Source organism: Clinocottus analis, unplaced genomic scaffold, assembly GCF_023055335.1.
Source record: "Clinocottus analis isolate CAN_PGR_092001 unplaced genomic scaffold, fCliAna1.0.p SCAF_5, whole genome shotgun sequence".
NCBI classification, from domain to species: domain Eukaryota; kingdom Metazoa; phylum Chordata; class Actinopteri; order Perciformes; family Cottidae; genus Clinocottus; species Clinocottus analis.
Genome location: NW_027176207.1, coordinates 10,528,176 through 10,555,267, shown reverse-complemented (window position 1 = coordinate 10,555,267; position 27,092 = coordinate 10,528,176). Strand labels below are relative to the sequence as shown.

The following is a 27,092-nucleotide window of genomic DNA, read 5'->3' as shown; positions in this document are numbered from 1 at the left end:
AAAACGATTAGGCTTCAGTTTTCCGGCACACAAAAAAGGTTATTTTTATGCCCATTAATAGCCACAAAAATCAATATTTCATTTATGGCCCCAGGTAAATTTCTGTGTAGATAAATTAAACTGTGCTTTGCAGCACAACAGCAGTTCCTGGGAGTTGTCAATATCAATTATTTTTTCCCAAGTTCTCAGTCAATGAATGTAGGCGTACCGGGCTCTGTTCACTACAAACCTGAAGCTTTACAGGATTGCCTGCGTTTAGATCAATGGCCGCTGACGGATTAGATTAGGGCAATGACTCACTTTAACTTACGGGATATACAGTATTTATCTTGGCAGTAAAATACGTTTTTTGTTTATAGCCAACTTTAATCTTCATGTATCAGCTCAGAGTCAGCGTCAGTCAGCGTGAAGACAGAGCATAACCTGTCTTCGCAATATAGACAAATGTACTCATCTCGATTTCCCTAAATCTTGAGCGGTGCTGCACAAATCTGCTCCGGCGCCGAATAATTTACGTTGAGAGTCGTCGGCTGGCATGATGTTAGTCACACATACTTTGAGAGAGAAGGGAGAGAGACAAGGCATTAGAAGAGTATGATTGATAGTTCGGTAGGTATTTCAGGAGGTAGCAGAGAGAGAAAGACACAGATGCACTATAATGATGTTTGTTCTGTTTAGAGGGTCGACTTTTTTATCCTCGGCTTAATGTTTCCTGTGGCATTTGGTCTAGTTCATTGAGAGATGTTAACTGCAGTCAGACCTTAAGGCCTCGTGTTTGTACCAGGTGCTAAAAGTCTGTCAGAAGTTACTTTGCGCTAAAAATAGTGTACTTCATTCTGTGCGGTTGCATACTGCTCTTACTATTACAAGACTGATTGCAGGTCTATTGATCTACCCGGCTAAGAAATCGACCTCAAACTTGTTTGACATCATCGTCTCCTCTGTCTCACTCTATCTCTTTCACGCTACGCCCTTCGTCTTTTTCATCATTCAACTGCGTACGGCTGTTTTTCTTCCCCTCAGCTCCCTCCCACATTTATCAAATCACTCTCTCACCTTTCCTCTCCTCATGCTGTCCCTCTCGCCATCACTCTTTTCCCAACGCTGACCTTCAACCCCACCCTTACTGTTTATAGACTTTTCTTCGGTTTACTTCCTGCGTCACTTTTCCTCTCGTCACACCTCTGTGTTTTTCTCTCGTACATCTGCTCCTGCTGCTTTGTAGCCCCTGCTTCTCAAATCCATCTTCTTTCCCTTTATGCTCAAACATATGCATTCTCCTCCTCTTCACTTCCTCACTTGTGCCCCCATGTTGTGCCTCCTCCATTTTTCCTATCTGCAGTTTTCCTTCAACTCTCTTCTTCTGAACTTCCTCGCCCTCACCACTTGTTCTTTCTTTTTTTATCCTCACTACTCATTCTTCCTCCCCCTCACTCCCTCCTTTCCTCCCAGGGTTATTAAGTGATGGTTGGGCTGGCACAGCTGGTGTAGTTGGGCAGGCAGCCCATCTTCATGACAGCTGTGCTGCAGTGTAGCCAGAACCTTATTGGGGCAGTAGCACTGTAGTAATCATAACAACAAGGCAGGTCGTGCAGGCTTTTTGTGATTGGCGGTCTGCATCTGTTGTGTTGTAATAATCTCTTAGTCTTAGGTCATAATATATAACGAAATAACAGGTGCAAGCAAAGGTGTAAAAATGCAGTCTTGTGAAGCTCATAAGCATGTTTGTGTTGAGGCCACCCCTCTCATTCTACGTCACAATTTCCTAACTCGCTCTTTCGTCCATCCTCGCAGTGTTACAGGATGTGCTTCACACTGCTTCTGCATGCACACCTTTCAATAACTCACACCTGCAAAACCACACAAATGTCTTGTGGTGACTGACATTACCTTATGAGCTGAATGCAGATAGCCAAAGCCATCTGTTAAATTGCACATCTGTAAAAAAAAATTAAAAAAATGTCTCAAAAATCTGTGTTCTCCACCCCGCCCTAGTTCACAGCGAGGTCACACACACCAGGCGGAGTATTGGACGCTTATGAGTGAGAAGAAACATCTGAGGTAAGCACCATTCTCAAAGCAGTAATTGAATTGTGCCAAGGCGACGGTGCTACAACTCAGTTATGAGCTTGGTGAGCTGCGCTAACCTCACTATTTGTCACAGGCTGTTGTCTACTTGGCGGGGGCTATTCCCCTCTTCTCTGCGCACTTGTGCATCATCAGTTTTAGGTCATGCTGACAGCTTAAGAAGATTAATGCACTGGTGGTGGAAGAGGGAGAGCGAGTTAGGAGGATGCAACGTGGATGTCTTCACCCTTTTTCCCTCTCACCGCGCTAACGCTCGCTTCAACTGTGAGCCGCCATGCATTAGTGTCTACATCGTCGTAATCATCCTTTAACAGACACTAACTCTCGACATCAACTGTGCTGGCACCCTCCGACACAGACTCTGCAGGGACACGTCTCCCATAAACACCAGTTACATGGGACGGCAGCATGCCCATAAACCAGCTCTATCAACAATGGCTATACCATCTTGACACTTTTATTTAAAGCTCACTATATTTATTGTTGTCTCTCTCAGCACATACTGCCATGTTGCACCATTTGATTGATTACTGACATAAAATGGAAGCTTGTTACATAAAAGGAAAAGTCACTATGGATTACTGCAACTAAACCTTGAGGACAAATCAATTTCTAATTTGCAGAACATGGTATCAGTGTTGGTTTTATTTTTTGAAATGTCAAACACATCGCACGTATTCATCCCATTTTAATCACGCAATCAACAACGTATTGTTTATAGTGCTTCATTTAAGGTAACTTCCAGCGACAAAAATAGCATTGCCAAGCTCGAGTTAAATATGGCAAGAAAAAAAAAATAGCTGGAAGCGAAATATGTAAAAGCCCATCCTAAGTATTCTGACTCACTCATTCTGGAAAAGAGCATCACTGGTGCCTTAAATATAAATGTGATGTCATGAAAATGACTGTGGGTTTGTGCAGCGAGGTATAATAATGACGCTGATACCCATTTAGGATTTTTCCAGCTCTGCAAAAGTTCGTTTCTGATTACTTTTTTAGTTGTGTTCCAAAAAAGACTCCAATAAAAGACCATCCTGGGATTCATCTGTATACTGCCCCAGCTGAGCATCGGATTGTTATGTAAGACTAAGTGTGACACATACACACACACACACATTAAGACACATGCGCACACACGGTGCTCACACACACACACACAGGAAGGCACATGCACACGCGCGGCGGTCACACAAACACACACACACCCAAGTGCCTTCGTGTTATAATGAGCCTCAGACTGAAGACACAAACAAGCTGTGGCAGCAGACAAACAACACTTTCTCACACGTCCCTCATCTCCTGTTCTCTCACATCACTCCATCTTTACTTCCTGTCATCACTCTGAAGCACGCATCAAACACTGACTGCCAAAAAATAGAAGCTTCTTCCAATTCTAGCCATTTCATGCGTCAGTGTCTTCGTGTGCCAGTGCACCTATGCGTGGGCTTTGCAGTGTGAAGTCATTTTTGGCTTTTCCCTATTTGTTCCTGGGCTAAATTAGGAATTTAGTCAGGACTTGGAATTAGCATCAGTGAAAATGGAACAGGATGAGCTTCATTAAACCCACTAGTAGGTCCTGGCAAATGTGTGTGTGTGTGTGTGTGTGTGTGTGTGTGTGTGTGTGTGTGTGTGTGTGTGTGTGTGTGTGTGTGTGTGTGTGTGTGTGTGTGTGTGTGTGTGTGTGTGTGTGTGTGTGTGTGTGTGTGTGTGGGACTGAAGGAGTCTGCTGTACAACCCAGTTCCACCATAAAGCACAGAATGGTATACAAGGGACAGACACGAAAGGCTGCAAGTAATGATGTTTGTTTGTTATTAATTAATCTTTCAACTATTACTTGATTAATAATTTAGCTGATAAAACATCACAACACTCCAGAGCCCAATGTGATGTCTTCAAACAGTAAAAAAAAGATGACTGAACCAGAAAACATTTGGCATTTTGAATTATTAAATGACACTATTTCAGTTAGAAACTTGCTGATGATTTATTTCCTGTCAGTTGATTAAGTCACTGATTGTTCTAGCTATAGACAGAGGAACATACAAAAGAATACAATGGGACTGGATGAAAGAAGAGACAGTTTATTAGGTGCACCGAGATAACACTAATTCAGTTTATTAAAACTGTCTTGCAATAAATCCTACCTTCACGACGGTTATAGTGTTCATTTGTGTTGAAATTGTTTTGAAGGTGAAGGTAAATTGTATTGGGTTACACCGAGAGATGATTCTAATATATCACTTTTATGTCAATAATAACTTACAAAACATTAAAACCTCTCAAAAAGGAGGGTTACATCATAACCTTCATCAAAATAGGATTTGTTGCAGGACTGTTGTATTGGACTGCAATAGTCAACTGAGTGCAGACTGTATTTTAGGTTTTGCCTTGATTTTAACTTCAAAAACTTAGAAAAAAAAATGTTGTTAAACTACAAATCAGGTACATTTAAGTCAGTATTTCCCCTTTTGAACAATGACAATGCGCTCAGTAGAGACGAACAATAAGGAAGCGTTAGGACTGGGTCACCTGTTCAGTCTACTTTGACATCGTTCAGGTGGTCTTGTGCACTTGTTTTGTGTGTATCCTTTTAACAGAGCTTTAAGTGTAAGCACCATTCAGAGGCAGATGGGCTCGTTAATGCAGTGATGTAGTTATGTAAGACCTGCTACTGCTGCCGCTCCTGTCTGTCTGTACTGCAGCACAGAGAGAGAGAGAGAGAGAGAGAGAGAGAGAGAGAGAGAGAGAGAGAGAGAGAGAGAGAGAGAGAGAGAGGAAATGGCAAAGAGAGAGCTTGTGAGTAAGTCGATGTGTGGGTCTCTTTGAGTGATTCTGTTTATGCAGAAACACACATGTGTCTGTGTGCATGTGCATGTGCGCATGTGTGTGTGCGCGGGTGTGTGTGTGTGTGCGTATGTGTGCGCATATGAGCGCATATGTCTGTGTGCGCGCGTGTGTGTGTATGTGTGTGTGTGTGCGTATGTGTGTGTGTGTGCGTAGGTGTGTGTGTGTGCGTGTGTGTGTGCGTATGTGTGTGTGTGTGCGTAGGTGTGTGTGTGTGCGTGCGTGTGTGTGCGTGCGTGCGTGCGTGCGTGCGTGCGTGCGTGCGTGCGTGCGTGCGTGCGTGCGTGCGTGTGTGTGTGTGTGTAGGAACACTGTGGGGACAGACAGGAATTGATGTGCTAAATCAGAAGGAATTGACTTGTTGTCCAGGGTTTGATGAACTCTTCTCCCTCTTTAACCCATCTCCTTCAATTCACCACATGCCCGGTAACAAGAAAACACTGCTCTAAACACTTTACTGCACAGAGGTAGCAACAAGAGAGAGGGAGATAGAAAAGCACAGAGCCTCAGAGGCCAAGGAAACAAATGAAGAAAAAAGGTTGTAGAGCCATTTCGGTACATGTATATTAATACACCAATACATTTTGGGATATGCAAGTGCTCCAATTGCAGTTAGTTGCAGGGGGGTAGACAAAACAACATAAATAACTAGAAAATTTCGCAAGAAATTTTGAAAGTGTGGCTACTACTGCCGTAAGACGTCGCAATATATAGCTTTTGTTTATGACGCCCGTCTCTCCTCCAAAGCACTTGAGTTGGTTTGTGTGTTAAACTGATTGGCTGATATGAAGCACCTGTGTGCTGCCGTCGTCATGGTGACCAAGTGAGCGCCAGCAGACTGATTAGAGGCAGACTGGACTGTGGATTTAAGGAAATAAACTACTGAACGTCCTGAACACACACAAACGTATATGAAATATCATATGACCTTATTAATGATCACAGTGTTGACAACTACACAATATAAAACACACGTAAACGTCTTTGTGTGTGTCTGTGTGTGTGTATGTGTCTGTTTGTGTGTGTGTGTTTGTCTGTCTGTCTGTTTGTGTGTGTGTGTGTGTTTGTGTTTGTTTGTTTGTGTGTGTGTGTGTGTGTCTGTGTGTGTGAGACAAACAGACAGAGAGACAGAAGTCATCTGTGTTGTGTGTGCGTGTGTAAGTGTCTGTGTGTCTGTTAAACTGCCCTAACGAGAACACCTGTGGGTCGTTAGATCAAAGGTTGCCATGGTGATGACTTCAAAGGGACTTCCTTACGCTGAGCTTAATAGACCTAAATACTGTGGAACTCCTTTCAAACTATTTTAAAAAAATGGTACTTTAAAAGCCACTATTGCTTCGATATCGCATATTGAGCGTTAGGAAGACCTGATGAACAGATACTGTGACTGGCGAGTCTGTACGATAAAACATGTGTCTGTACGGGCGATTTACAAATCAGGTACGAGCTTCAGGGGAGACGTGGCTTTGGAGGGAGATTTAACATGGCGGCGGATGGCAGAGCGAGGTGGACTTTCTCTCACATTCAGTCCGATTTCAAGACGTCTGAGTCTGTTGGATTCCTATCGACCGCAGTTTATGACAGAAGACAAGATTTCCAACGTTTCTATCCAACAATGGTGTATGAAGAGTGAACATTGTGGGAGTAAAGACAAAATACGTTTTTTTTTTTTAACAGTTTCTGTCGCTTCTTCTCACTCTGTTAATTGGCGCGCCACCCTCTACGAACATTTCATGAAATTTTTTTTATGTTTTTTGCATTTTTCGGGAAAACGTACGGGCGAATCTCTTAGAAAAGTCATACCTCACGATTCCCGCGCAAACCGCACGTTTCGATGTAATTTTTGCGCATGTGCTGGCAACGCTCTGGGAGGAGTAGTGGTTTGACTATAAGAAGAATAATAATAATAATAATAAGCCCGCAGGAGAACATGAAGTGTGCTTCCAGCATGGGGTCTATGACCCCATGCGGCTGAAGCCACACTTAATAAATAAAAAACGACTTAACTACAAAGTAACTGAAGTTTAAACACGGCTTTAATGTGAATAAATCATGTGAGGTTGAATGAATTTGTTAACTACAAAAGAGGTCCAGGGATCCAGGGAATTTTGAATGCAAAATCAGGACAGAAGAGCTTAAGGGGGCAAAGTCATCTGCAGTCCAAACTGCAGGATCACAAAGCAGGATCACACCATTCATCAGTCAGTGCATTCAAAATGTGGCAGATCACTATTATATATATATATTACAATCCATCACAACCATGCAATCACGCTCTGCAAAGATTGCAGCCGTGAATAAAATAAACCAGCATTGTCTGTTGTTGGGACATTATCAGCAGTCAAACAATGTCACACCGTTTTTTGACCCTGTCATCCACCCCGACCTATAAGGTGTTGTGCTTCTTTAGCAACAACATGCTGCCACCGTCTTTCTGACAGTTACAGTTTGTATTCCCACCTAAAGCTCATGTCAGATAGGTCATATTTGTCTTGCCAATATCCCCCACTGTGTCAGTGCTAAAAAAAAGTCTGGCTCCACACATTGTCATTCTGTTATAAGGGGGAACTCTTTAATCCTAACACAATCATTTTGGACGGTGCCAAGCCCTTGATGCAGTGCTGCTGCTTTTGCAAAATAGATAATGCAAATAACGGAAAGGAAGACGAATGCCGGGCGAAATACACAACCGATGGATAAAGGGAGTCAGACTAAGGCCACATAAAAAGCGTCCAGATCAAAAGCAGCACTGCTGAAAAGAAAAGCAAAGGGCTGCGTTACTCGGGTGTATTCTTTCAGTACCTGTGAGATGACGAAATATGATCCAGGAAAGCTGATTGAGTTTAAAGAGGTTTTCTCTTGAGGACAGTCTCAAGATATAACCTTATCTCAATGGAATGAGGCTAAGGTTGCAACTAACCTACAGGGATATGATCATTGGCTTGCCACCTATTTGAAGTGGATGACTCATCATTGCAACCACTTCAGAAGAGGTCAAAGTTGAATTATTTGGCATGCATGGAGTGTTATTTTGTCTACCTCCTGTAAACACAACGGTGAAGCTCCAATCCCGAGTCAGAGTCCATGCAAGAAAATCGTGGGGCTGCTGCAGTAAGAGCCAGCTCATCGATCATAATAATGACCTTATCCTATTTACTTATTGGTCTGTCTGTACAAGTTCTGTTTTCACTGTAATATTCAGAAGAAAAAATAAGTTTTTTAAAAATGTATTACTGTGTGCAGGGTTGATTGTAATCAGGTGCAGAAGATGGATAGCAAGATCTTATCTCAAGAAAAACCCGGAATAGGGGCCGTTGTCTACAATAGCATACATGCACGCGAACACGTTACACAGAATACGAGTGGGGCATTTCAGAATATTGTGGAAAAGTAGGAGACAAGATAAAAACAGGAGGGAGGCAGAGTGAAGGAGGGGAAGAGAGATAGAGGGAAAGAATGGACTGAGCCTTGTGAGCTGCCGTGAGGAAAACACAAGCCCATACGGCTGAGAGCTGTAGACCCCAAACGCCTTTTCGGAAACCAAAACAGCTATCAATTATTCAACAGGTACAGAGCGAACTAGCTACAGAAGAGAAGACATGGGGGGAGGGAGGTTTGAAGGGTGTGGGGGGATAGAGAAAATATATCCTGCATGAGAGTGAGACACAAAGGGTTTGTTTTCTTTCATTATTTTATCAATAATAAGAAACGTGCCATGTGGTGTCAGCGTTTGACTAATAATCAGCAGCAATGAACAAATGTGGGACTTTAAGCCTCGTGTCAGTTGATTTTCAGCCTTAAGTTAAAAGGAATAGATCACCATTTTGGAAAACATGCTTCATTGCTTTCTGTCTGAGAATGAGGTGAAAATATCAATATCAATCTTGGCCGAGCAAGACGAGATGTGCAATTCATTCAAGTGAAAAAAAGGTTGCCTTACAACAACTCTTAAGCTCAGTAATTTGACATGCTGTATCTTGTTCAATAAATACATAATGAGAAATGTAAATCACCAATCTGGGAACTTGCGTCATAGCTGGATGGATGAAGTACTGTTTTATAAAATAGCTTAAACATGTCATTTCCCCAGACAGTCCTGAATGTGTACATTTCTATATTATCTATGTACACGTTTAACAAACAGGGAACGAGCTGTTATTGTATAAGTTTTAAATGTCTTGAGGTATATTGTTTTACTTTAGGCAGAGCTAAGTTAAGCCATACTCTAGCTCTGTACTTTATGGACAGACACTTACACCACTGACATTTTTATTTTATGGCTTAAAATATGAAGAATTCCTACCCTCCTCCACAACATGTCAACCACAGTATTGCTCACCGCACCCCACACACTCCTCCTTAATTATATATTAGTCTAGTGTGTTTACATAAACTATACCTTTCTGACTTTTATGCTACATATCACATCACACCACAGTCACGTTTGCCTTGTAATTTGGTCTTTGATTGTTCTTATAGTTTATATTTTTACTTATTTGAGTTTTGAATACTGACGATTCACTTTCCCCATGTATCTGTACTTATTTCTGTCCTTGTGCTGCTGCAACAACCCGATGTTCCCCTCCGAGAATCAATGAAAGCTTATCCTACCTTATCTTATATTATAAGATAAGGCACGCCAGCGTTAACATGAGTAATAATGGCTCAAGCACTTCAGTCAGCAAACCAGGATACTGCTGCAAGCCAATGGTGTGTCCAACTGTCTCTCCCTCTGGAGGCAAGAAAATACCAGAGCTCCTGGTCCAAACAGGGAGAAACTGAAAATCAGCCTGAGACACACACACACACACACACACACACACACACACACACAATCAGCTCCCGTCAGCTCAGTTTTCACTCCACACTGTATCTCTCTCTCTCTCTCTCTCTCTCTCTCTCTCTCTCTCTCTCTCTCTCTCTCTCTCTCTCTCTCTCTCTCTCTCTCTCTCTCTCCTTTTCTTTACCCTTTAGGTGGTTTAAGTCTGTTTCCAAATAATCACACATTTTCTCCCTGTGTCCATCTTTCCGTCTCTCTATCACACTTCACTCTGCTTTTTTTCCTTTCTTTCGGCTTGTCTCTAGTCCTCCAGCTCTGACATTTATACAACACTTCCTGAGGCTCGTGCGCAAACTCACACACTCACTCACTCGCTCACTCACTCACTTACTCACTCACTCACTCGCTCACTGACAGACTCCTCACGATCACCGTTCTTGCGACGTGATCATGCACATTTGAATCCCTTTCATCCAAAAACATTCTCATGCTGACGTATGCTGACACACCCATGCATCTAAATCCCCATCAAACACACGCAATACATGTACAACTAGCCTGGCTGTGTGTGTGTGTGTGTGTGTGCATGTGTGTAGATGACTCTCAAGGTGAACCACGGGGATTTATAAGCAAATTAGTGCACCATATTTACAAACAATGCAGCAACAACTGGCCTGCAGCAGCAGGTAGTAGCCTATACATAACCCATTTCACTGTGTTGGCCTTATGGTCCTTTTTTTTAAGAATGTAAACTTGTGCAAATGTTTCTTTTGTTGTGGCTAGCTCTATCAACTGTGGAAAGAGCAAAGTAGTATGTTTGTATACGTAAAGATAAATGGCATCGAGCTTTGTTTGGCAAGAAAGTTGGAATGAAACACCACAGGGCCGTTGTGAAATGCCATTTCATGCTCTGTGCAGCATAATTTCTAGTTGTTTGTTTCGCATCAAAACAACTCCTGCTCATTAAGTGTTTCTTTTTCTTTTTTCTTTTTTTTTTCCATTGTGTTTGTGAGAGTTCATCACTTCCGAAGCTCGGAGCAGAAAAACATCAGTCCCTGTAATTATTTTAACGGATTTAAACGGTATATCGGTTGTGAACGGTACACACATCCCGGAAAATTATCGGGCATCTTAATGATAAAATAGAATTCAGCAGGCAGACCACCCTGAGCTCAGGATAAGCAGAAGAAAGAAGCAGTCTGTGAGTGACCTTGAGATCAGGCAGGAGGAGCAGTTGCAAAGGTCATTGATATGCACGGCCATCGCACGGACGCTTGCTGTGTGTGGTGAAGCGGTTCATCCGTTTCTCTACTGTGACTTGCATTAGAGATGTAATTGATTATCATATGAATTTCGTTCCAGTCATCAAATCCCAAGATGATTTAGTTATCTAATATGATACATCCACAGAATTCACACAAAGTGTCACATTCCCTATAATGTGTGTCCCTGCCTAATCTGTAAAAGCTGTGGACTGCCGCAGGATGTCGGTACTGCAAGAGCAAATTTGGATCAATCTCAGCACTCAATTACCCCGCCATTTGGTGCTTCACGACCCGAATAAACATTTTGTCACTAATCCATATGTTATTATCATCCACCAAGGCGATCAAAGATGCAAGCAAACACAAACACACAGCAGCACAAAACAGCAACAGCAGCTTCTAATTGTGTTGACTGTAGACTTGACAGCCTGCAGGCAAAATGTATGTATGTGTGCCAACGCAAGTGTCAGCTTCGAGAGACAAAGTCAGGATGTGACATTAGTCTTCATCGCAATACCATAAGATAAAATCAGAAGGTGCGATGGATGACACATTTCCACCTAATTAGCATGAATATCTTATAAAGAAGTCAACATTTCCGCAGGAATATATATATATGAACATGGTTGGTTAGAATCAAGACAACTTCTCATTCGTTTAGGATCAAGTTCAGCAGGAACTCCATGAAACTGCTGGCAAGTTTCATAATCAGGGCCATATCAGACTTTATTCACATTTGGGCCCAGAGAAAGCCTTCGGCCCTCAAGCGAGGTTCAGTCTACAGTCTGAATGAACAGTGAGTTTCAATTTTACCATCGCGTAGTGATATTGATCAGTGGATTTCAGTGCTGAGCGGAAGTTCGCTATGTATTATCATGGTTAAAGGTAATATCACAGAACATTCCTCAGATATTGCACATTTTTGTGGATTTCAGTATATCCGTAGACGGGGGCCAACAGCGAGAGGATGAAATCATAATATGAAGTAATGATAAGAATAAGGGACGGTGTCACTTTTCATTTACATTATTCCCCCTAAATTTCAAACTATTTGATCAAACTCACGCTGCTATGTAGAAATCTAAAATGAATGCTGTCTTCCATATAATTGAACTTGCAGTATAACTATAGTGTGTGTGTGTGTGTGTGTGTGTGTGTGTGTGTGTGTGTTTATTGTCTCATAAAAAAGTGTATATATATAGATATAGATATATGTATATATGTACATATATATATATATATACACACACACATACACACACACACGCACACGCACACACACACACACACAGAGACAATAGTTATATTGCAAACAGGAACGCATAGCTAATTTTGTATACAGTATTTTTTTATGTAAACAATTATAGGATACAAAATAATTGTAGTGGAGATGAAATACTATTTTCAAAGGTTTAGTAAAATATGTAGATGCTGTAGAATGTAGATGATTGTTTTTTCAGATAAGTTGCCTCTCATTAAATTGTTTAATATGTCTAGGTTTTGATAGAATATGCAGACCATTTAGCAAAATCAATTATTGACTAAAATAATCTGCTGCTATGTTGATAAAAAAAAAAGTAACGAAATAGTTCAAATTAAAATACCAAATATTTGCTGGTTCCAGCTTCTCACATGTGAGGATCAGTTGACATTTCATAGGCCAACTGATTAACTGGGGAAAATAATCTGCAAATGAATCGCCAATAAAAGTAACCGTTAGTGGCAGGCCGAGCTGAAAACATAAAAATCCAACTCTGAGTGTGTGCACTTTTACAGACTGCGTGACAGAGCACAATGAAGCCTTTCAATTGTGTATTTCCTAATAAAAGAGCTTTTCTTCTCAGAACTAATTTTAAGGCTTGGCATGTGTTTTGTTAAAGCAGTGCCAGTGTGTATCTGACACACTGAAAGGCTGTAGATAAAGAGAGAGACAACTTAAAGTTGGAAACAGATGCAAAGTCAAGTAAGGGAAACAAATCCAGCTTCAAACAAGCTGGGAAACAAAGCTTCGGCAGCTACCCAAACCAACCAGCTAGTAGCCAATCAGCCTGCCAGGCCGCTCTCCTCTCAGACTGGAGCTGGCAGCAGGAACTGGCCAAGCAGAGAGATAGAGCAAGAACGAGAGACAAAGAGAGAAAGAGAGAGGGAGTTTTCATTACACAAAGACACTTCTCCCCCTTCTCCTCTCTCTCTCTCTCTCTCTCTCTCTCTCTCTCTCTCTCTCTCTCTCTCTCTCTCTCTCTCTCTCTCTCTCTCTCTCTCTCTCTCTCTCTTGTTTCATCCCACTGAAGAGAGATGCTGTGGGTAAAGGTGACAGACATAGATAACTATATCTCAGGCAGACTGTGCACAATTACCCTGAATTGTATTATTGTTACTGACAGACACATATTTGTAGGAGGAGATACAAAGCACAACGCATCAGCCATCACCACTGTGTGTAGAGTGTGTGTGTGGGTGGGTGCTATCCATTGGAAATTACAGTGAGATTAAAATTAAAGCTTGTCTGCCTCTAGCCAGCAAGCGCTCTCTGTCTTTCTTTTGCTCTGTCATACATACACGCTCGTACGATGACAGCACTAATCAGCCCTCTGTCAGGCCTGTTAGGTCCCACCCTTAATGAGGAGATCGCCCAGCTTGTGCCCCGGCTCGGGACAACCAAGTGAGCTAATAGGAAATGATGTGCTGGATGTATGCGCGTTGTTGTCCTCCTCTGCTTAGGCCTGCGTTGATATGACGAATGATAGACTTCCAGTGTCTCTGTTAACGAATGCTGTTCTATTATGTTCTCAGGGTTCAGTCGTGTTATGTACTCATTCCTAAACTGACTGACTTTCACAGTGGCAACACTGTAGTCCTATTTTTATATGGCGTGGGTATTGGCAGATGACTAAATGTATGTTTAATTAGACTCTTCATCACACACGTTTGCATACAGGCATCCACAGAAAAGTGTGTTGACAGCGGGGTTAGGGCCTTCATGACAACACTCACAGAGGCAAGGTCATGGTGGTAAAACCTAATACCTTTTTGCACCACAAAACAGCCGCGTGTCAGTGTGATAGGAATGTGATACAGCGAGGTGTTTGGGCGCGTGCTGTTGTTCTCCTGCCCACACGTCCACCGGGAGCAGACAGACTTTTGACAGAAGTCCAAATATCCTGCTTTTGGCTGGATTGCGCGACTCATTCTGTCACGCCAACCCCACGAGCGCGCGCACCCCCGAGTCATAGGCGCGCGCGCACAAAGTGCCCAAACAGGTGAAAGTTTTATGAGGAAAAAAAGGACAATCGGGAACTTTTTCCTGACAATCTCATCCCCGCGCGCTCTTCAGTTTCTCTTTCGCGCTCACTGGCTCGCGCGCAGCAACAGCACCAGCCATCCTCGTGCAGGCAAGTCCTACAAACTGCAGTGCGGCAGCAGTTCGCTATTTTAAGAATATTTTTGACATGAAGTGGATAAATATTTAATTCCCCTTGCATACCAGGCCGCCAGCGCGGATAAAGCACAGCTGGTAAGTTGTTAGGGCAGCAGCAAGACGCTCTTCTGCGACTCCAAATGTTAGAATAGGAATACTAAAACACTCCAAGAATGTGTATCAACTCAGACACACACACACACTCACACATACACACACCAGTAAACAGCACAGCCACACGCGCTCCACGCCATCAGCAACCAAAACAAGTGAATTCCTCTTCCTCTTACCTCGCCTAAACATATTGGCAGCCGCTGGTTGGACCGTCTAGTGGTGTCTGTGCTGGAGTAGCATCCTTGTGAGGGTCCAATCCTGTGCTGCTGGCTGTTAAATTGTTATTTGGATTCCCTTTGACCGCTGGCAGGCAGGCAGGCAGGCTGTAGTCTTGTCTCTCCGCGGTGGCTGTTGTTTTATGAAGTGAAAACGGGTGGAGAAGGAAGTGGTAGAGGAGGAGGAAGGAGAGGAGGAGGAGGGTGGGAGGAGGAAGAGGAGGAGGAGGAGGGGGTCGGGTAGTGTTTAAGAAAATTTAAGACGAAAATAGAAGGTCCGCCACCGGTAGAAACGAAGTTTTCTCGTCCGCAGTGGCTCTGAACGAGGTGAAGAAGAAAACACACCCGGTCCCGTCCCAACACACTCAGATGTGTTTTTAGTAATATGTCAACTCACCGCCATCTGGTGTTTATGAATCAATAAATGGATTAGCCTGTGGCTTTATTTGACGCCAAATCGAAAGATTAGAGAAACGTGCTGTCCAAAATCAGGGGGGAAAGTTCCTTTATGCCTCCCTGCTGTCAGGCTGCGGCTCAGGTCGAGTCCACAGCGTGAGAGTCAGTGCCGTCTACTGTGTCCGTTACCGGAGAGCTCCGAGGCAGCAGCTTCACCGCTTCACCCCCCTCCCACAGCTATGTGGAGGATGAAAGCCATGCAGAGCAGCGCTCTCTCTCTCTCTCTCTCTCTCTCTCTCTCTCTCTCTCTCTCTCTCTCTCTCTCTCTCTCTCTCTCTCTCTCTCTCCATAATCAGCTTGCACCCTCTCACTCATTCCATTATGTCCAAGTGTCTTTCGCTCCTTTTATCTCTCCCAATTCAATTTGAATTTGAACAATTCAGCATGCTTCATGGGGGCAAATGTTGCATAAACAATATTACCAAAACCTCAATTACAATTCAGGTATACTCCTTTCTTCTAATAACAATAATACAATGAATTAAGTGCATTATTGCTAGAGCATGTTGTGCAAGGTTTAAAATGTGAGTATAATGATTCAGAATTAGACCAACAGAGATAAACAAAACTTTGTATACAATATGGTATCCCACATTTATAGTAAAATAACATTTTAATCTTTAAACATGTAAAGTTTGGTTCAACAATTTAATGCTATACAGTTGAAATTAGCCCCACCAGCTGCACCATAAAATGCCACTCATGTCATTTAATGATATAACTCTTTAAAAAGGGTCCAATCTTTATGTTCACTCTCTCTCTCTCTCTCTCTGTTTTTATAGCATTTTTTTCCACTAGTAACTTTTACATTTTGTTTGCCCGTGAGTGTCAAATTCTTTTTTTTCCTCTTTTCTATTTTGGTTAAGAGCGTGGTTATTCCATTTGAATGCAGACAGCAGTAAAGCAGGAGATGTCACTTTGTCTTTACTTCCAGTGTGTTTTCTCTGGGTTGCCAGGTTGGTCTGTGTTTAGCAGTCTCAAGGGCCAGGTTTTGGTCACTCAGTCTGTGTCTTTCTTAGTTTCTGTTCCCTCACGGTGCCAAGATATTGTATTACTCTGTGATTCATGTGTAGTGCTGAAGTGCATTGAACTTTACTTTTAGTTTTTGCAATAGATTTCCAATAGCTGAAATACTTTTCTTATTTCTGGCTATAATTTGCTTTGTCCAGATTGGTTGAGGCAGAACTGCACAGTCAAGCAATAGTATCTTTCCTACTATTCTCCAGTTTTCATCACCAGTTTTAAGTGTAACAAACTTTACAATGAAACTTCCAAAGCACTAACTCTAATATGAGTGATGTTGAATGCTCCTGATTATGTGTTTGGGTTTTTTGCAACAGAATCAATGCAACCGTGTTCAGAGTCTTGAGATATATTTAGCTGTCTCTGGGGAGGGTTTCTCTTCCAGGAGGCGTTGCATTTTAATTTGGTCAGAAGAGGCCTTTTCTCTTTAAATTTTAATTAAGTTTTTGTGAATAATTTGGCCTCTTTCTGTTTCATATTTCCAAGTGGAGCAGAAAATGTTTTTCTGTCACTGCATTTTGAGGGCAGAAGTGACACGTCCTGTTTTCTCTCTGCTGCCAGGTTTTTCTCTGCGTATCGTCCATCTTTATACCCTCCTTCTGCTCGCTCACTCTAACATTGTGTGTGTTATTGATGAGTGTTTTTATTGTGTTTAAATTATCTCCTTCTGTTTACATCTCATCCTCAGTTTTTCATTTTCTTTGTTTCCTCAGAATCCAGAACTGTTCTCATATTAGCATTGTTACTGCAAATTAGCTACAAACCATCAAGCAACAACGCTTAAAGAATTAGAATATGATTTGCAACCGTTTGAATGAACGGCAAAGTGTGTGATGTGACTGGTGTGCATTTGCAGAACGGTGTGTTGGGAAGTTGTGTACATGTGAGTGGGAGTGGATGCGTTATTGAGGTGTTTGTAGAGTAGACTGGGATGTGTCGTTGCAGCGGTCCATATGTCAGTTTCAATTTCCTCACTTCTTTCGACATTGCATCAAGTCTTCTTGCCTACTTCATATTCATATACATGCAGGGACTCTTTTCAGAATGTATGCTGACAAAAAAAGCACGAAAAATTAAAAATAAATGTCACTTGAGTTGACCAAATACAAGGAAATCATCCCCTTCAAACGATAGCATCCATCTTTGATGAAAAAAAACTCATACAAACACGCATACAAAATAAGCTTTATAAGGATATATAATTCAATTCAAAGCAGACACAAAATTCATCACAGCGAAGCTTATAGTTGCTGTTAAAAACAAGGAATGCCTTCCTCGGATACAAAACAGTGAAACTGGGGGTGAGCGTCACGGAAGGAGAAAGAGATGGTTGCCTCCGGGTGCCTGGATCAAAATATGTCAGGCAAGGAAACCACGAAGAATAATAAGTATACATTTAAATTTACATTTAAAACAAATTCAAAATGTGTACTTATAGATTTAACGTTGTTATTGTGACAGTAAACTTGGAGCCACATGAGCATTCCTTCTGAGTTGCATTTCTAACTACCTGACAAATTTAAGTTGAATATTCTATTTCCTGTTGGCACCGTATACTTTCTTCAGAGTGGCTTGGCTTAAATGTACCCAAAGTTTCCTCATATTACAAAATGATATAGAAATAATTCAGTTGAGAGAAGCTGTAACAGATTTAGAAAATCCATCTAGTAACTGGCTGCATGAGTATAGACTATCTGCTCCTAAATGCAAATCATGCATGTTAGTTCCACACTGAGATGTAAAAATGAACACATCAGCAGCGCTTGTATCAGTCCCTGCCATCAGAGTTAATTTGACGTTTTACACAGTTTTCTGAATAGCTGGACTAGAGCCAAATCCGCTCTAAAATGACAAACAACTCAGCAATCAACAAAAGATAATTGTAACAGAAAATAAATAATAAATGCATGTTGTTGTTATTGGAGCTCGTAGCAGAATTAATTGACTGCACTGTTGTAGTATACTCAAGATTTTCTTTTTTTTTTAAAGATCTTGTCTCAGATTTGATCACATTTCCACTCGGTTTTGTCTTGGACTCTGGATTTTGATTCAAAACTGCTCTGGTCTTGGTCTTGACTTGGTTTTCACCCCTTAATGTGGCTTGGTCAAACATAATTTGTGTTTCATGTTGCAGTCAGTTATTTTGTGCTCTAGTCAATTTTCAAACCTCATTCAGCCTCAGGCTTTATTTATTTTATAGCTCCAATGATTTGTTGTTTATTTTAAAATTATGAATGTAAAACTATTGTAAATAGCAAAAGCATCTGATTAATGTGTTGGGAGTATCACATCACTCTTGTGTAAAACACAGACCTGCATGTCAAGCAAACAGCATAATACACTTGTGTTTAGATTATGCTACAGTGAGACAAATAAAAGTAACAATTGTAAGTAGCCTAATCAAATATTCTCTGTGCTCCTTCATAATTATAATACTTCAGCAATATAGGGCCTTTATAAATACTGTGTATGAAATTAAACTCTTAGGTTTTAATGTTATACAAGTTCAGCAGCTCATTGTGAGCAAATGGAGGATGCAAACTGGATGCATGGTTTAATACATACATCTTATACTTTCCGGCCATTAGAATGAATTTGCATATTTTCATGAAATGTTGGATTTGAGGACGTACTTGAGTAATATTTAACATTTGATATTCAGTCTTCAGTAGTCAGACTTTATTTGGATGGTCCAGTATGGATTCTCAGTATTGAATTACTGTAATATGTTACTAAAAAGTGTTGTAATTGTCCCAAAGTACTTTTAATTGTGTGAAAATGTGTCCATACATGGTTGAGGTCGGCGTTAGGATACATCTGAGGATTACAATATCCTAAATGTAGTCGGAGCGAGAGTTACATTGTTAATCTAGGACGATTATAAGTGACATTAATTATGAATATGGTTGAGACTATTATTTGTTGAAACGCAGTCTTTTTCACTGAAAAGGGTCTTGGGGAGTACTCCAAAATAAAAAGTTGTCAAGCCTCGTGACTCCAGAGGGAGCTGGCGCTGTGTGAAGTCTGATAAATTGCCTCAAGTGATGTCACATGAAGTTGGAGCTCTAGATGTTTGTTAATAAAAGAAATCTGAAGGTGTGGAGGTAGAAAGAAGTGAGCCCACCAGACCTCCGTGGCTGCTCCTCATCTTCACTTGAATGTGTGAGCTTCAGCATGCAGAATAGTGCAGATGTTGCTATTTATGTGCTTTGCAGAAGGAGGAACGTTTCTCTGTGCTCTTCCTAAATCTCAGTTTAACACTTATGAGAATTATTTTGTAACATCACAACTGGACATCACAACTGTCCAACATGCAAACACACAGGACTCTGATGTGGGAACTTAAAACTTGCGGTGCACACAGACGGGCGTTTCGAACAGGCACTTATGTCAAGTAGAAGACCTCTTGAGTCCAGTAGTTTTGAAATGAACCATATTTGCATATTCATTGCATTCTGGATTGTTCAATGATGGAGAAGGAGTCGATGTGCTTTGAAGAAATGCGGAGAGGATCTGTCATTCATAGGGGCCTGACAGATAAGCATCAGCCAGTCAAAACAAACACAGCCTCTCACCATTTATTCATAATGTTCACACTAACTGTCGACTGCTGTTTTCGATCAAAATAAGATAGACAGGGTTCCAACATCATTACATCGTTAGAATAAATGATCTGCGAAGCAAGTTTTACTTCTGTGTATGAAACCTTTCGGCCAAACATGGTCTTCTTCCTGGTTTTGATGTCAACAGCGGTCAGCCACCATCTGTCCATCCAGTCCCTCATCGGCCAAATGTTGTTTAGTATTATCTACTTAGGGGTGATTCTGGCAGGTAACCAACCATTGTTTTTAGGATTGCATTTCAAGATTAAAGCTGGTTGCTGGGTAAAACAATCAAAATCTTTAGTAAATACCAGGAAATATCTCTGTGAGAGAACTGTGGGCTTTTGATCATAAACTATAGCGATTGATTGTAGTCAAAGTACTTTTTATAAAGGTTCCTTCATTTTCCATCAATTGCAAAAGGCTGTTTGTTAAGCTGCTGTTCATCTTTTCCTGATGACTCATAATATATATGAATTTATGTAATTGGAAACTTCCTTCTCTTTTCATCTGTCTTCCCAGCATCAGCGCTATGAAATGTGCTTCTTTTCTTGTTATCTACTCTTGTGAGGCTAATTTCTTTCTTGACCAGTTGAACTATGCCTTTTTCAGTAAATGTTGTGTTGGTCTCACCTGAGCAAAACGAATGCAACACAGAGACATTAATAAACTCCTCTCTGTCTCGCTTACTTGCACACCTTGTAAGAATAGGTCATTCGCAGAGATGATGGACAGGTGATCTGTACCACGCCGATGTGACCTCTATAACCTTTTAGTGACCTTTCACAACCTTCTGACCAGCCGATTAGAGTCCACCCCGTCCTTTTCTGATTAGCCTGAAAATTGGAGCTATTTGTACGACCTTTTCGTTGGAAAGGTCCGCTCGCTACTCTGCGTTCTCTCTTCATACACTCGTCTTTTTTTTTCTGCCACCTTCATTTGCAGCGGAACTCTACCACACACACATAAAATCCAACACTCCACCTCAAGCAGCCCATCTCCCCTTTTTGCTTCTGAAGGGTAACATGATGAGGCTTATCGACCACCATGTTGTTAACAACAGCAAATTTGTAGTTTCGTTCTCCTACGTTTCACGGTGTCCTCGCTGAGGACTCCAGCTTGAGAATGTTCTTCAATTACTCTTCAGTTCCATGAGCTGCATGCTCTCACTTCATATATTTGATGTTGCAGTACGTCTTTCATTGCCTGTTTCACATAGCTTACCGTGAAAACTGCAATTCCAGCCACATTATAAAATCGGTAATTCCACGAAGCACAAGGAGGCAGTGAGTCACTTTTAGAGGAAACAGCATTTCTATCGAATTGCTGAAAAGAAAGGGTCGTCAGATAATATCAAAAGACCACCAACGAGCTTGCAATGTAACTTCATCCTCATGGTCAATCAACAGCTCAGTTGGACTTAATTTCAGCCGGGAACAGTGCCACAGCTGCAGATGGAAATGTTCAATAGATTACATAAAGCAGTTACTATAGGCTAAATTGTGAACTGCCAGCAGTCTCTGCCCACACACTGCATTTATTCCTCAGAGACTCAACCCAAATGAAGGAGTTATTTTATCTCCCCAATCCATATCTTTCACTTGTCCTATCGTTTATCTTTCTCTCCCCGTTGTATTTTATCACTGTCTATCTTGTTTTACAGGGTTTGGGGAAATGAGATACGGAAAGAGAGAGCGAGAGGGAGAGAGGAAGACAAAGTGGTGTGTTTACTGTGGAGCTTCACAGCGTCTGTTGGTCCCTGTGGGAGAGCCCGTTGGCATTCACCTTGAGGTGTGCACATACAGACAAACATGCTCCCGCTAAGACACTGAAACATGCACATGTGAGTAAAGCGGTCAGTACGCTCCTAGTCTGGTTCAGTTTTCTGCTGAGACACCGGCTTCTACTGCTCTTCACCATGACTTTGTGCTCGTGATGACCACCGGGCGTATCATTGTGGGCTCGGTGAGCCGTCTCCGTCATAGTTTTTACTGCCTGCGTGGCTTTCGTCTCGCCCCCTTTAGCAGACATCTGCCAGTGTGTCGAGGCATCCTGAAGCAGACCCTAAAGATGGGAGACTGGTTGCAGGTCAGGTAGATTTTCTCAAGGTGGAGGTTCGCATGGTGATCTCTTATGCCAGCGTGCCCACACACAATAAGGGCCTAGTGGCCCACCTGCTTCCGCAGTCATTGGGCTGGTCAGGAAGCATGAAGCCTCTACGACCACGCTGCTGCATGACAGAGAGACGCTAGAATATTTGGACAAATATTTCAGCTAGCAGCAGCTCCTAACAACTTGGGCGTGTTGGGTGTTTTGCTGCCATTTCCCCAACCTCACGCCCCTACCCCTCCATCTCGGACTAACATTCTGAACTATAGGATTGGCCAAATAATAGTTTGATACAGGGAGATGCCAGCGTCAGACAGAAATCTTCGATGCCAAGTTTGTGTGTTGGCATTTTATGTTGACTATACGGCCCCCATCAGGTGCTCTGTTTGTGTGCTTCAGTGCTGGTGTGGCCAGATAAAGCTTATTGAAGAAATATCTGGCGGGACAGCTTTAAGTGAGTGCATCTCCCGAGCCTTTAGGCAGGCAGGAGGACATCCTTCCATTGAGGTCCGTGCACACTCTACATGCAGCGTGGCAGTGTCGGCGGCCTTGTTCAGTGGCTTGAGTGTTGAGGACTTATACAGTACCTACGCCGTTGCTGTGGTTGATACCTTGTACATTCATACGGTCAGGCTTATGTCAGGCTTTCTTTCAGAGTCTGAATTAACACAGGACTGGTGGAAAGGGCGGGGTTATGTTGTGTGTAGGTTATCTATTGTCTGTCTTTTTATCAGCCCTAAAGACCAGTAGAGGGCTCCGCCTGTGCTTATAAAACTAGCGGTTACAATATTGTAACTTTTTATTTGTTGTCTCTCACTGCTCTCATGTGTGCACTATACCTGCTCAGTAGGAAGCAGCAGACAGACCAAGTCATAACAAGCTGGTGAGCATAGTTGAGTATTAAGTAGCATAAGAGCAAGACCAAAAGCAGAGCTAGAAGAAAGTGAATATTAGAAATACGTACATCAGGTGGCCAAAAAACTAAACATTCTACCTATTAAGAATATATCACAAATATATAGGTTAATTTATTAACATGTATTTATTTACAGTTTTATTTGCAAATGTAACTCACACAGGATTTAATGCTGAATTGGTTGGGGACTCATTTCCTACTCCATCATCTAAATATGTTGAGTATTTTTATAAAAGCCCCTTTTTATTGAAGTGATTTTATATTATCAGGATCCAATTTTAAATGTGGGTTTGTAATCTCACCACCCTTTCTGTTTTATTAATACATGTTGTCATTATTTGTTGCCAGGCTTTCTGCAGCACTTGGTAAAAACACTGCTTGGAGAGATATAGTGTCACCTTTAAAGTTTAATCTGAAAAAAGCCTGCTGGAGGACACAATTATCTGTTTGCTATGAAAACTGTGAGCGAACATTTGCTAACTGAGAACACCACCCACCACAGAGCAGAGCTTACTTAGCCAAGCGACCGCTCAGCCCCTCGCTGCTCAACACATTTATTACTCATAACCCGCAAAATATCACGGACCAGACCAAACAACTAGAATTCAAATAACTCCCAACTCATTCCAATAATTAGCCTTCCCCCACCATTTTCTCCTCTGCAGTGCTGTCTCACAAATGGTTTTAAGTAGTGCCACTCATTCTTAACATTTAACGTCTTTAAATGTAAAACTTCCTTCGATAACAAGATACTCCTCTTTCCTCAGACATTTCAGCAATAATAAGCTTCATGAATAATTCAAAAGCAGAGGGATGTATAAATAATGTTTAATTGAATACCACAAGGAAATTACAAGCTAACAATACCAAACCAAACACACACTAACTTCCCTAAAAAACTTCTGTTTTCGTTGCACATTCTTTTCTTATTTTGTTAAGATATTAACAATGTTATTTGCTGAATTTGATAAAACAGTAGGCTAATAAAATATGTGGCTTTTGAAAAATAAAGTTAAACTAAACAAATGTTTTGGTTGAGCATAAAATGTGTTTGGTAGAACAAGCTCATCAAATTTAAATATTAGGCATAAACAGTGGAGGACTATTTCTTTCTCATATTTGGACAGAACCGGGTTAGCAGTTTCCCTGTGCGTTCAGTCTTTATGCCCAGCTAAGCTAACAATCTTCTGACAGTAGCTTCATATTTACCAGGCAGATATGACAGTGGTGTCTTCCAGGAATCGAATAAGTGTATTTCCTAAAATATCTCACATAATTAATTTAACTTGATCAATCATATCTTTGACTCCTGAGAGCACATTGTTTTTGATGGTCACTCTAGTCAATACCATCACAAGATGAATTTAACATATTCAATAGACACCATACGTTTGTGTATTAGAGTCTCTGTTGACTCAAGAAAAAATAAAAGCAACTGATGGTATTTTAGACAAAAGAAACATTTCTGGCAATAAATCGATAAGTGAAAGGATTCCTTCCTGTTAAAATGATAGTGTCCCCTCGGTGACTCGGGATAATGGTTGGTTTAGGTTTAGGTGTGGAGGAACACAAATCGACAGGGAAACAGGATTCAACACTACACCGGATTGAGCGATTGCTACTGACTTTAGCTGCAAAATTCAAATGACAGTGTGGTGGGGCACTTACCCCTCCAGATTGAATGGACATGACACTTCTGACTGAATCAACTCAACTTTGAGTCATTTTCGTTTACATTTTCATCCACTATCATCCGAGGCCATGCGCTGCTCCAAAAGTGCCCTGGTGAGTTGCTTCTTTGTGCTTGCAACACCACTTTCCTCAACCTGGTAAAAAAAAAAAAAAGATATTTTAATTTACCCTATAAATATATGTGTGGCGAATAAAGAAAATGCAGCACTCTCAGTGGACTTACTAATGCTTACTGTGCAATCATCAAGGTGCTGTCACCAGTATTTTTCGGTGATTTCTGAGGTATGCCGTCTCATGAGGATGTTCGCTGTCTGTGCAACCAATGCAATTCTTAATGTCTTTTGTCATCAATTATTTCGCTGATATTTCTCAAACGCTGAAGACGACTCTCAGTTTTTTTATTTGGCAGCAGACAACCTCTCACACGCATTCAAATCGAGCATCTGGGGCGGGAATGACACAGAAAGGCCAAACGTACATATTAGAATAAAAAAACAATCAAATGAAGCCGCCAGCTTGACTCAAATGAGAAGTCGGCTGTATAACCGAAAGCTCTGCTCAAGACGGTGTTTTTGCTACGTCAGCGACATAGTGTTGCTGCTGTAGGGTAGCTGAAGAGCAACAAGGCTCCTGGGAGCGTGCATAAACATCACATCCTTTGGATTTCACAGTCTTTTACATAGAAATCAGTCCGCGGGCTGTTACATAGGCAATCCAGAAAGTCGGGGAAGGCCGTATGTTTCAGGTTATGTTTCAATCCATTCTCCCATTGGCAATGAAAATCGATTAATATAAGTTAATTGTGACATATATTACCTTTAAATTGTGTTGAAGTAGTCCCAGTGAGAAGTACGGCGGTGAGAGGTTTTACATATCAGGTGTATTGAGGCTTCTGAGGAAGACGGAGTGCTGAGTGAGCTAAAAACAGACACAGATCTTTAGCCTACTCTTTCGTCAGTTGTATTGACCCCATGTGGCCAGATCCGTATCACATCTAATGTAATCAACCCTGTGTTTTCTGTCCAGAGTGCACTGTGAGCATAGATAGATACCAAAAGCACTCCCAGAGATAGTGGAGGGTAGTGGTTAAAACCTCCAGCAGTGAAACTATAAGCCCCTCCTGGCCGAGGAGTGGGTCCTTACCGTTCCCTCTCCTCGTTGTCATCCTGTACTTTTGCATTTTTCTGTCTTGAAGTAAACAGCATTGTCTCTCAGTAAGAATACCATCAAGGCAATCGTAGTCCACTCAGACCCAGGGAAGAGCCTGTGGGGAGCATTGTTGGTCACAAATGGAGACTCAAATGGTTCACTCATGATTTTCTGCCCAGAAGTGGTGCTATTCTCTCTTTGAAAACTGAGTACAATAGCTGGTCTCAAGTGCTTGAGACAAAGTAATTTCCAGTCTAAAGTAATTTGACAAAAAAAACAGACACAAGTATAAGCAAGTATAAATACTTTTCCACTATATTTAGGTAGAGGTTGCAGTAGCTCAGTCTATATTGTCATAAGTAAAATGTATCCATCAAACATGTTTTACAGTATTTTCAGCCAAAAAGTTACAAAAATAAAATTATACTATATTATTATTATATATTATATTATTATATTATATTGTTAGATTGTAATGATACTTGTGCATGTAATATTTTATTGGAGCTTTGTGTACATCTGAGTTGCAAAACTAAATATGTATAGCATTTTATTTATTGATCATGTTTTGTAAAATCAGAATCTCTAAAATAGACAGAAACAACATCCTTCAAATAAATGTAGCACAGTAGAAATGTAAGATAGCAGAACAATTTCTTAAAAATAGTACTGTTTAAAAATGTTGCATATGTCCTAAAAGAGGACGTGTGGTACAAAATCAGCATACAATCTATGAATTGGGAGACAGTGAATATACTTCTTAGATGCTTTGTAATCCACGACATGTGACATTCTTTTATCCAAAGTTACTTGTGAACACACGTCACTTCTGCACGCTACCTCTCCTGATTAAATGTTATTGTACTAAGAAAGATAATCATTGACAGCATTGGCCAGCTCTCACCTCTTTCATGAAGTCAGGCAGCTTATCGATACCAACACCTACTTTGCAGCCGAACCAAGAGCGCAATGTCAGCCAATGTGACTGAAAGCCAAGTCAGGTGAGAGAAATTTAGAGCCGACCAACAAATTACAAGAGAAACTTAATTGCCTCTATACAGCTCCAGTTTACTCCTCTCTTCTTTCTTTTCTTCCACTATGCCTGTCTCACCCTGTCTCAATATGTTTTCTGCACTGTTGAATAAAGTGAAAATTATTCATGAAAACCAAGCCAGCAGCATCTCTATTGTATGCAGTCAAATACTGCATGGCCCCTCCTTACTTTCCTGCAACTGCAGCTCTGAACTCTCACAGAACCAGAATACAATAGCGAAAATACCAGTGAACAATACAGAGTATGTTCCTGTTTTCTGGAGCCAAAACTCATTAGAAAACATTCTTCTCACCACAGGAATCAAACATGACGTGGACACTATCTCCTCTAATGAATAGAATATATCAAGATGTACTCTTTCCGAAG

The 27,092-nt window shown here is 41.3% G+C and overlaps 1 protein-coding gene across 1 annotated transcript in view; it reads right to left on the bottom strand.

Annotated features, from left to right (window-relative positions):
* The window catches only part of LOC137803097 (reticulon-4 receptor-like 1), a 73,625-nt gene extending 58,328 nt beyond the window's left edge, over nucleotides 1-15,297 (bottom strand). The window contains exons 1-2 of the mRNA XM_068601365.1: nucleotides 15,123-15,297; nucleotides 14,687-14,858 (exon numbers count right to left, since the gene is read on the bottom strand). Of these exons, the coding sequence (XP_068457466.1) occupies nucleotides 14,687-14,699 (13 nt within the window). The 5' untranslated portion in view covers nucleotides 14,700-14,858; nucleotides 15,123-15,297. The remainder of the gene's footprint in view (nucleotides 1-14,686; nucleotides 14,859-15,122) is intronic.
* Nucleotides 15,298-27,092: the final 11,795 nt, after the last annotated feature.